This window comes from Zalophus californianus, chromosome 7 (genome assembly GCF_009762305.2).
Source record: "Zalophus californianus isolate mZalCal1 chromosome 7, mZalCal1.pri.v2, whole genome shotgun sequence".
In the NCBI taxonomy this organism is placed as follows: domain Eukaryota; kingdom Metazoa; phylum Chordata; class Mammalia; order Carnivora; family Otariidae; genus Zalophus; species Zalophus californianus.
The window spans coordinates 28,543,973-28,555,983 of record NC_045601.1 but is presented as its reverse complement, the minus strand read 5'-3'; the positions used below and the strand labels follow the sequence as shown (position 1 = coordinate 28,555,983).

The 12,011-nt window shown below is 41.6% G+C and overlaps 1 protein-coding gene across 8 annotated transcripts in view; it reads right to left on the bottom strand.

The window, feature by feature from the left end:
* Window positions 1-12,011, bottom strand: part of MAP7 (microtubule associated protein 7) — a 168,206-nt gene that overhangs the window by 15,049 nt on the left and 141,146 nt on the right. For all 8 annotated transcript variants that reach the window (XM_035728602.1, XM_035728606.1, XM_035728603.1 and 5 more), the window contains 4 exons: window positions 9,658-9,785; window positions 3,640-3,755; window positions 3,013-3,296; window positions 802-1,048 (listed from right to left, as the gene is read on the bottom strand). In XM_035728602.1, the coding sequence (XP_035584495.1) occupies window positions 802-1,048; window positions 3,013-3,296; window positions 3,640-3,755; window positions 9,658-9,785 (775 nt within the window). The remainder of the gene's footprint in view (window positions 1-801; window positions 1,049-3,012; window positions 3,297-3,639; window positions 3,756-9,657; window positions 9,786-12,011) is intronic.

Genomic DNA, 12,011 nt, shown 5'->3' with positions numbered 1-12,011 from the left:
GAACACACACCCCCCCCGGAAATCTTTGCCAATTAATAAAGGTTACAATGTTCTGTTACAAGGGCAGGACGAAGACAGACTATGTAAGCTCCCTGCTGTGATCAAGTGTAGCTGTGATCAATGTCCAAGCTTGCTGCCCAGCACTGAGCTGCGATCCTCCCCAGAGATGCAATTCTGCTTGTCTGAAGAACAATGTCCTTGACAAATTGGTTTTATTAGCTGCAGGAGGAGGCCAACTAAGCCAACTGTCCCTAGCATCCTGCCCAGCAGGCAATCATGGGGCACTGAACTACCTCTCCCAGCTACTCCCTGAGAGTTCTATCGGGAAGAAAACACAAGCTTTTACTATGCAGCTTTAAAATGATTATTAGAAAGATAATGAGGAAATACGGAGATTAGAAATATGTTGAGTAAAAAAAAAAATCAGACTGTACAATTGTACCTCTACTGTGGTTAGAATTACATAAACAGATGTCTGTGTGTGTGTCCATATTTATGTACGTGTATAAACCCCTACACTGTTCAGAGACCCAAAATCCACTTTGCCAATTACTGAAAACTGGTAAGATTATGCATAGATTTTTTTTCTTTCTTTAAAACCTTTCTCCATCAGTGTTGTACTGTCATTAGAGTAGAAAAATGTGATTTTAAAAAATGACTTAGTGGCCAGAGGCATGATTCTGAAGCAACTAGTCCATTCCCCTTCATCACTACCACCACCTCTTGTCTCTCAGACTGAAGATTTAATCCAAGGTAACCCCAGGATGGCCCTGCTCACTGAGCAATGGTCACTCCCTTTACCTTCCCAGCTCTTCCTTCTCCCTCTTCTCTCTTTCCTCCTTTTCTCTCTGTTCTCGGGCCAGCCGCCTCTTCTCAGCTAGCAGCCTCGTGGCCTCTTCTGGGTCAGTGGTACCTGCGGAGGTCTTGGGAGAAGTGGCGGCAGTCACAGTGTATGGCGAGGCTGGGGCTGACGCTGGGGCTGGGGCTGACGCTGGGGCTGGGACCGGCGCTGGAACGGGGGCCAGTGCTGGGGCTGGGGCTGAAGCAGCTGTACAAACAGGTACAGGAAGAAAACCAATTGGAAACAAAACCCAAAGAACAAAACAAAAACTAGCATTCCCCACACCCGAGGCCTAGAATTCATCATTATAAAAGAAAAGGGAATGTTTATTACTGTGTGTTCTCACGGTTTCACTGTATTCTATTTGTAACCAAGCAACAGATAACAAAAAGGTACGTGTGTAAGTGAGACATCCAACAAAGCTGACACTCTGTCACCAAGTCTTATTTTTATACAAGTTAATCAGTTAACAACATGTATCAAATGTGTACTCAGTATAGAGCCTCACTTTAGGTTCTGTGGGAAGTTATACTCTGAGCAAAAAGAAGATGAGATCTTCCATTTGTCTTTCATTACACTTAAAAAAATTCCTTCTCTTTAGTGACTTTTCATTACTAGTGGACCAAAGCCTTTCTATGACCATCCTTAGCATCCTTGCCATGAGCCCAGATTCAGGCTGGGAAGATGACACCCGATGAAGATGAAGAAGTCCCTTTTTGTCTACCTAGAGCTGTCTCCAGGTCTGAGATGGGAGGAGTCAAGGGCCTCTTCAGGAGCCGGCACTCGTATTCCTTACCCATTTGGGCCTCCGTGGTCTGTCCTGATGCCAAGATGCAAGATGGCAGTATAAGTCCTCTGACCTTATCCGCATTCAGGAAATGGCCTAGAGAGCCACTCTACGTGGCCAGGAGTCCCACGTAGATGCTGCGCTGGGAGGTGTGATCTCTGGTATTCTAGACCCTCCTTTCAAGATTAATGCATTTTTCTTTGCCCCCAGGACACTTTTTGGCCTTTCTCTTCTCTCTCTTTCCATGCAAATAAATATTGGACTCTTCTACTGTCCAACAACACTGTCACTTGTCTTGAATTATCTATTCTTTCTCTGTCCCTGCCCACATCTTCAAATTAAGTCTCAAGGGGAAAACTTTTGAATGAAGACAATTTTCAACAAAAAATATTGAACTCCTGGTTCCAGGTGATTCTAAACTTCTAAAAAGCATCTGGTTTAGCCTGGCAGAGACGAGATCCACTGGGTCTTTTGGAACAAATTCTGACCTCTGTCAAGCACCATAGGCTAGCTGGTGGTCCTTCAACTCCACTAAACACAAGATAACTGGCCATTCTGCATTTTATCTGACAATTCTGCACAGGAATTGATTGATGAGCTTAGTGTCTTTCAGAGTCCCTGGATCCACCACATACCTGGATTCAGTAGGTCTAAGACAGGGCCAGGGCTCTGTACTTTGAAACATTACAGAAGTGGTAAATTAAAACTATTTCCATAAACTCTTTGAAGATCTTCACTCTAAAAGGGCGAGACTAATCCCATTCATTTGAGTATGAGTTGAACGTAGTCACTTGCTTCTAATGAACAGAATATGAAGAAATTGTGACTTCTGTGTGTATGACTTCTGAGACTAGGCATAAAAGATGTGAATTCCTTGTGAGGCGCTCTCTCAGATCACATTCTCTGGGGGAAGCCAGCAAGCGAGTCCAGCAGACAGACTGAGGACATCAAGCAACCCTACGGAGAGGTTCATGTGCCATGAAATGGAGCTCAGCCATGTGTGTGCATCATCTTCCAACAACCCAGCTAAGCTGCTTCCAAACTCCTGACCCAAGGATCTGTGTCATATAACTGTTGTTATAAGCTGCAAAGTTTTAGGCTGATTTGTTACACAGCAGTGACTAATACAAGTAATCCTGAGGCAGGTGCTCTGAACGACACATTTTGTGAAAAACTGGACTCGGTCAATAAAAGGATTCATAAGTCAGACCTGAATTAATATGCTGTGGCTTCAGCGATAGGCTTTTGATTGGATATTTCTTTCTTTATACGTAAGAAAATCGCATGTAGGAAAAGTTCCCAAAATTAACCTTGGAGTAAAATTTCTAAGTCCCCCAAGAAGAGCAAACAACCCGCACTGCATCACAAGGCAACAGAATCTTACCAGGAGCAGCCTCTGGCTCAGCAGGTGTCCCCTCTTCAACTGTGGCTTCTTCCACCTTCACTAAAGGTGTTCTGCCCTTAAGTGATGGCTCATTGGCAACGTTCTGGGGTTCCCTCTCGGGGTCTTTCCTCTCAGGTTCCACTCTGACTTCTCTCTTGACGGGGCGGATGTTGCCAGGGGATGGCGGCCGGACCTGAGCAGGGGCAGCTTTGACTGATCCGAGAGGCAAGGAGGAGGTTGGCCTGGGTGTGCCAGGCAGGTGAGGAAAGGATTTGGATGGCAGCCTGGGCAACACACAGCAGAAAGAGAATGGGAGTCACCAGGGCAGGCTTTGCCAGACCCTTCCCCTCCCCACTCCTCTATCACGTGACAGCCCTAGCACGCCAGCACCAGTAAGGAAAAGAAATGAAGATACTGAGCTGGTGTGTTTGTTTCTTATGTGGCAAACAGAAATATTCACTTTAGAGGCTCATTCCCACCTCCTTTTTCCTTTCTTACAAGGAAAAATGTTATTCCCTAAGTCAATGCTAAACAGCATGGAGAGAATGAATAGTTGGCTTTCAGAGAACAGAGGCTACAATTTCTTCCACATGGGGCAACCCAGCCAAGCTCTTAAATTTCGCTTACCAAAGTCGGGAGGGAGCTGGTGATCTTGCTTTGGGATGAGAAGGAGATAGCACTCTCCGAATGCCAGATGTGGGCTGGAAGGGTAGGTTTTCTCTGTCCCTCTCTCTTTTATAGGCCTAAGTTCGGAAAAACACAATAATTAGATTTTGCTATGAGTGGGACAGTCCCATTCACAGTATTCGATAGCGGAGCTGCAACCCATTGAGAGTGACTTTTTGGAAAATTTCCAGCCTTTGTCATTTATATCCATTCCACTCCCACAAAAAGCCCTTGTTAGCTCAAAACCTGAATCTTATAACTGGATTCACATCATCTGACACTAATAATAAAGTTCTGGATGTCTGATCTGGAGTTAAATTTGTTTAAAAAAATACACTTATACTCTTAGAAAGCACCTATACTTACTTTGTGTCCACAATCACCTGGGGCAACATCTCTCATTGTCTTGTTTAACCCACACAAATATCAAAATAAAAGTCACTTCCATTTCCCCCTTGCCCTCCATTTTAATTCTTTAGCATTTTTTTCCCTATGTTGGAAAATACCGTACTCAGCCTTTTTTTAAATTTATGTGTCTGCTACATCAGACTGAATTCATTTTTTCCCTTTATACTGATACTATATAAGTAATTCCTTTCTAGGGGGCGCCTGGGTGGCTCAGTCGTTAAGCGTCTGCCTTCGGCTTGTGGGATCGAGCCCCGCATCGGGCTCCTTGCTCAGCGGGAAGCCTGCTTCTCCCTCTCCCACTCCCCCTGCTTGTGTCCCCTCTCTCCCTATCTCTCTCTCTGTCAAGTAAATAAAATCTTTAAAATAATAATAATAATAATAATAATTCCTTTTTCACCTAATGGCCTTTGAAGGAAGAGTCAGGTTCAAGGTGAAGCATTTTAGCTATTTTCAATCTTCTTTAAGGATAAAATTGAAATGGGAGAGTGTGTCAAAACATCATTCCTTTTTTAACTGCATATGAGAAATTCAGCCAGGGAGGTGATACCTTTTTTAAGTCAAAATGAGCAAACGGGAACCCAGAGTGTTTGGTAATCTACAGTCAACCAAGACAAAAAGACAGAAACAAAAACAACAAACAACAACAAAAACCGCACAGAGCAAGGAAGACTCATTCTAAGTATGTAAAACGTGCCAACAGTGTCCTGGGATGGGACTGGATACTAGCTGGAAGCACCTGTGTGAGCACCTGTCAGTACTTTACTCTGTGGGACCCTTGCAGGAAAGCAGACTGTGAGAGGCCAAGAGAAGGGACAGAACTTGATCTATTTTATCTAGCCGCAGGGCCAAGAAGCTGGTAGTGTACCCTTTTTCTCTCCTTTCTGCCTGGTGCAAGAATCAACTTCCTTCTTTCTGCCTTCCTCCCGCCCCCACCGCCCTTGTTCCCCTTCAGTGTCCCTTGTAATTACTTCTCTCCACTTTCCTTAGTAGCATCCTAGTGGATGGACTGGGCTAGAGGTGCGGGGAAAACAGGAGTATCAAATAATACTCAGTGTCTTCCCAGAATTTCTAAATAAAACAAATGAAGACTGGGGCAGGAAAGAGCTTTTATAAGATGTGTGTCAGCTCTCTATCACTTGTGGCTGCATGACCAGCCTTTGCCCCCATTTCTGGTTCCAGAAGGTGGGAGGTGGGGCCTCAGAATGCAGCTGTTGTCCCTGGTGGTAGAAGTGGCAGCCAGCATAGGGGACACTTCTGGCTGCGATACTGGGGGCAATTACGTCTCTGGCATATCAGTGCCAGAGCGGAAGGCAGGGCCTCTTCCCAAGGGAATGTGGGGTTAAGCATCTCAAGTAGCTTTTTTTTTTTACTTTCTCTCAAAACATTTTACTTTGGCTGAAGTCAAATTAAGGAGACATCTGAATGGGAAAATAAGTCAGGAAGGGTAATTTGTAACATGGAGGCAACAGGGATGAATTTCATCATCTGTGTCTTGACAAGACAGGAATTGAAGGAAAGAACCTACAAAGAACTGTATAATCCTTCCTTTTGGATTAAAAAAAAAAAAGTTAAAGTGCCATTGAACCAATTCTTTCTTTCCTAAAACTGCCCTCCCTTTAATCACCTTAAAGGGGTAGGGAAACAGGCAAAGAGGTTTAGAAAAATGTTCGGTACTTGAGACGACATCCTCAGGCAGGTAGATGGTTTTACCCTCTTAGTTTTTTTAGGTGTCTTTTTACTGGTCTTGTTAACCAATCACCTATTTGGGTACCACACATGTAAAGGCATTCCTCATCCTCCCCCTGATCTGAATTAATAGCCAGTGGTCTGTACAATAATCTCTCCTATAAACATTTCCCACAAGGTTAATGTGGAACATACATGGCAAGGTGCATATGTCAGCAGACACTGTACCAGCAGGACAAAGGTACAGTGTACAAAACCAAAGCTTTGATTTTACAATTAGAGTTAGGTTTAGAATACAAATAACGTTCAAGAGAGACAATATAGACCGAAACTCCAAGGCCTGCTGTCCAACAGAACATTCTGTGATGACAGAAATGTTCTACATCTGTGCTGTCCAATAAGTTAGCCACTAGCCACATTTTGGTCATTTGAGTTTAGATCTAAATGAATTAAAATTAAATAAAATTGAAAAGAAAGTTATGAAAACATTTCTATTTATAATAGCATCAAAAAGAATCAAATCCTTAGTAATAAACTTAACCAAGAAGGCAGAAGACTTCTACACTGAAAACTAAAAGACATTGCTAAAAGAAATGAAAAGAACATAAACGGGAAGACATTCTGTGTTCACAGACTAGAAGGCTTATTGTTAAAATGCCAATACTATCCAAAAGGATCTACAGAGTCAAAGCCACCCCTATCAAAATCCAGTATTATTTCTTGCAGAAATAGAAAAATCTATCCTAAAGTCATATGAAACTTCAAGGGACCCTGAATAGACAAAACAATCTTGAAAACAAAGAACAAAATCGGAGGTCTCCCACTTCCTGATTTCAAAACATACTACAAAGCTACAGTAATCAAAACAGTGTGGTACTGACATAAAGAGAGACATGGAGACCAATGGAGTCGAGAGCCCGAAATAAATCCTTATATACATGGTCAAAGGACCCTCAATAAGGGTGCCAAGACCACTCAGTGGGGAAAAAGACAGTCTCTTCAATAGATGGTGCTGGGAAAACTGGATATCCACATACCAAAGAATGTAGTTGGACGCTTACCTTACACCATATACAAAAACTCAAAACGGATTAAAGACCTAAATTTAATGCTTAAAACTATAAAATTCCTGCAAAAAAAGTGGGAAGCTTCATGACGCTGGATTTGTAATGAAGGATTTCTTAGATATGACACCAAAAGCACAGTCAATAAAAGCAAAAATAGACAAACGGGACTGCATCAAACTTAAAAACTCCTGTGCATCAAAGGATACAATCAACAGAGTAAGAAAGTAAACTACAGAATAAGAGAAATACTTGCAAATCATATATCTGATAAGAGATTAATATCCAGAAAATGCAATATCCAGAATATGTACATATCCTACAACTCAACACAAAAATTAAAGATTAAACAAATTAAAGAATAAGATTAAAAAATGAGCAAAGGACTTGAATAGATATTTCTTCAAAAGAGATATGTGAATGGCCAACAAACATATAAAAAGATGTTGAACATCATCACTGATCATTAGAGAAATGCAAATCAAAATTGCAATGAGAGAGCACCTCACACCATTAGGTTGGCCACTATAAAATAAACAAAAACCCAGAAAATAACAAGTGTTGGTGAAGATGTGGAAGAAGTGGAACCCCTCTATACTGCTGGTGGGGCTGTAAGTAAAATGGTGCATTTGCTATGGAGAACAGTATGGCAGTTCCTCAAAATATTAGAAATAAAATTACCACAAAATCCAGCAATCCCACTTCTGGGTATATACCCCAAAGGACTGAAGGCAGGATCTTGAAGAGATATTTGCTACCCACGTATACAGCAGGGCTATTCATAGTGCTATTCATATTCAAGAGGCAGAAGCACCTCAAATGTCCACCAGCAGACGAATGGATTAACAAAATGTGGCATATGTGTACGTGTGTGTTCGTGTGTATATGCATACATACATACAATGGAATATTAGCCTTAAAAAGGACAGAAATCCTGTCACATGCTACAGCATGGACAGACAGATCTTAAGGACATTATGCAAAGTGAAATAAGCCAATCATAAAAGGACAAATGCCGTATGATGCCATTTATAGGACGTGTCTAAAGTAGTCAAATTCAAAGAAACAGAAAGTAAAATGGTGGGTTGCCAGGGGGTGGGAGAGGAGGAAATGGGGAGTTGTTGTTCAGTGGGGATAGTTTCAGTTTTGCAAGATTTAATTAGTTCTGGGGATAGGCTGCACAACAATGTGAACACTACTGAAATGTACACTTAAAAATAGTTAAGATGGTAAATTTTGTTACATTTTTTTTTACTATAAACATTTTTAAAAAGGAAATTAAATTGAAAATTCTGTTTGTCATTCTCACTAGCCACTTTTCAAGCGCTCCATGACCACAGGTCGCTGGTGGCTCAACTGAATTCCACAGGGCAGCTCTGGGGTATAAAAGACTTGTGAGTCACTTCTGGAAACAGGTATTTGCCTAAATATTTGGTAAAGAGGTGAAAAGATGATGAATAAATCAAATACAGGATGAGGAAGGCATCCAAAAAAATTAAAATGGGTGAGAAAGTGCAGCTTCTGAATCATGTGATGACAAATCCCTCTCCTTTAATCTGTTGACCAAGGGTCAGCTCTCATCCTTTCCTCCTGGTGTGTTAGGTTGTGTTTTTATCCATAACAAGATGCTTTTCCTTTGCTAAGTGCTTCTCCCTCTTCAGTAAGTCCCCAACCTTTGGGGGCAAAGCTCTTCTAACTATTGCTTTTTATCCACAGGTAGGCTCTCTGAAGCTCCTGTGCTAATGATGAACAACTACCCAGACATCAAAGGTAGTTTCACCTCCAAGCTTCACTTGCAAGACCTCCTTGTGGGGCTGGAGGTCTGGCTCAATCAGGAATTAAAACACTGTGATTCCTGAAAGCCTGGGGCTTGGAAGAAAACTGCCTAGAGGCAAAGCCCTCAAGCTCTCGCACAACCCTCAAATTATTCTCAAACATTTAAGCAAAATCCTTTTAAGTGTCCATCAGCTTTATAAATCCCTGGGAAGTTAAGATTTAAAAAAAAAAATTGTTCAGCCTTTCATTAAACAGGTCGTGGTATTCCCATGCGAGAGAGGCAATGGGATCTTCTGGTTGACTGGGGAATCCTTTAAGAGAAGACCACACAACCTTATCTACTTCTTTCAACAGATACTAAATAACACACAGTTTAAGGAAGAAAGACTCTTAGAGACACACAAGTTACCTCATTGCATTTATGGCACGAAATTAATTATAGGTGAAAACTCATGTTAGCTCAGCCACCTTGCCAGTAATTACAAGTACAAATTATATTCTTCACTTGCAAAATTTGAGTCTATAACACAGCCCAGTTGTGGGCTTTCAAGAATTCGTTACCTAGCAAATCACTAGTGTTTTCAAAATACTTTGTTCCTATATTGTAGGATTTGGGCCTTGGATTAGCTAAGCAGACAAAAATTCTTTATTTTGCTTTTTGGTGAACCACATTTAGAGTTCAGCCAGCTCCTGGATATGGTTTAATAAAATGCAGAGGCAGAGGCAGAGGCAGCCGTTGAGGCCCACCCCCCCTTCCGGGGCTTTCTGACTTGCAAACATGAAAAAGCGTGCTGGCGTGGCCTTTAGTCGTACACAGGTCCCCATATGGTACTTCAGCTGCACGCACGCCCTTGAACGGAGAATAGTTTTCATCCTCAAATTCACATTTTTATGGGGAGCCCAACTCCCAAGTGGAGAGGAAGCACGGGGACACCACCCAGGTGTGGGCACCTCCCACTCTGACACCCACACGGCAGCCGGGGCTGGTGTCCACCCTGCACAGCAACGGCACAGACCCGCCTGGCGGCTCCCACCGGCTACTCACCGCGGTGCCATGAGCCGTCCTCCTTCGCGCTGAGCCCTCCGGTGGCGTTACCAAGAATTTTGGCCGATCCGTCAGATTTCTAGAGTGTGCAGCTTTGGAGGGCATGATGTTGATGGGGCTGCAAGATGCTGAACGAGGACAAATGGGGATAACTAGGGTGTAGGTGATTGTTTTACACACAAGAGTGCCAGAGGAGCAGTTGAAGGAAAGCCAAAAGCAGGTTCAGGAAAAGGAGCAAAGCAGAGATAGAGAGAAAAGTAGGGAGAAGAAGTTATTACCTAAAGGTGTCCAGAGCCATCATATTCCAACTCTCCTCAGTCCTATCAGTTTACGGTGTGTCCAAAAAGAAGCCATGTCCAAGTGAAAAATCTAGACTATGTGAGTTCTTTGGCTATTTAAATAGTGATGAAAGATACAGATGTAGTCTAATAATTAAGGAAAGCAATGGGCTTATATTCCTATGAGCTGATGGTTCTGGTAAAACACTACATTAGTGACAGATCATTTTTATATAAGGACTGTTTATAATCAGATTTTTCCTAATTAGCTTTAAGATGGGACAGAAGGTGGAGAGACAGGAAGTAAGCAAGCAGGCAAGCAAGATTGACGGCAACTATTTCAGGAGTAAGGTTCAACAGCCAGTAGAAAAAAAGCAACGGGATTTTTACAGTGTTAAACAACCAAGTCTTACTAGGTATTATAAGGATAACTAATAATTGTTTTGTCTATTTAAAGCCAAATCAGATGCATGGCTTCTGGGTTTTCCCAAAAAGCCAAGGCATTTGATGGTTTATTAACAAGGAGTAGAAGGTATGGGGAGATGAGATGTAATCATTTCAAACGCTGAATAGAACATACATATGTTAGAACTGCCAAAAATAAAATTGAATCGTGAATAGCTTTTACTGTTTTACTCAGGTTGGTATTTTTTTTTTTAAATTTCTGACTATTCACCTTCACAGGAACATTGTCATTAACCGAGTGATTCCGGGCAAAAAAATGGGTTTAAGGAAGTTCATAAACCACTACACAAAAAAAAGTGTGGGTTCTAAGTTTCCAAGGTTCATTTTTCAGATCTCGCCCAGAAATCTTATCCTCCAGCAAAAAAAAAAAAAAAAAAAAAAAGACAAACATGACTCCTGAGGAGAATACTCAGGAATCCATCCTGAATCCACATCCAAGAATGTGCTTGGATGATGTTATAAAATGACTTTACGTACCTATTGCCATTGTAGCAAACTTTTAAAAAGACTATTATTTCAGCTAAGTATAATAGTATTTACTAATAAAAACTCAAAAAGTTCACAAGGCAAATTACGAATTTTGGAATTATAGAGTTAAAAATGTTATTTTGGTTTCATTTACAGACAGAAAGTTGATCAGATTTCTTATTTATTTACGTGCTCTCTTATTAAACGATTTGCATTATCTTCTGGTATCGCTAAATGGTCAAGGCAGGGAATGGACTGGAAATTGCATTCTCTTTTCCAATCCTCTGAAAACAGAACTATGGCTTCAGGATAAACTAAAACGTTTTGCATTCCCCCTCAGTCCTCCTTAAAAGAATATGTGTATCTTAACTTGGGAGTTCACATAAACTTTGCTTCAGAACTTAATGGTGAAGGAAGATTCCTTTTTTTGTGAGAAAGGAGAACCTAGTCTCATTTGGCTTCTTGTGATCACAGGGGAAACTATTTGAAAATAACCCTTTTCAAGCGCCACACAAAGCATTTGCATTTCCCAGACACGGAAGAATTCAATAATGCAAAACTCTTCCAGGCCAATCAAATGCATTTAAAGAATAAGATCCTGGCACAAGGTACTTCTGTGGGATTAATGACCAGGAGAGGCACCGAGCACCCAGGGCACAGCCAGAGGCCATTTACCTTGCTCCAGAATCAAGAAGCCCTAGACCACAGCCCTGCTCAGGCCTGGGTCTGACAGGAAAAAGGAAACACAGAAATGGGAGTTCATTTTCCTCCAGTGGAAAATAATTTCAGGGGTATCTAGGGAGCATTTCCCGAGATGATCATGGATCTAAGCCAATCGCATCACCCCTGTGGTTCATTCTTTATTACAGCGCTGAGGTAATATTAAGCAAAGGGAGAAAATATCCTTAAATCTATTGAATGCAGTTTGTACAAAAAATCCTCAAATTTAATTGTTCAAGGAACATCGTCTGGCTAAAACAAACACTGTAAATTCTAAGGACATTAGGTTTCATGGAATGGGTTGTTGTGAATAGCAACTACTGAAAAACCTGAAACCTTTAAATCATTTACTGGAATTATCCTGCCCTTCTGAAGAAAAGAGTAAGAGCAATAATATACAGTATTTTGATGTTCCCAGAGTGC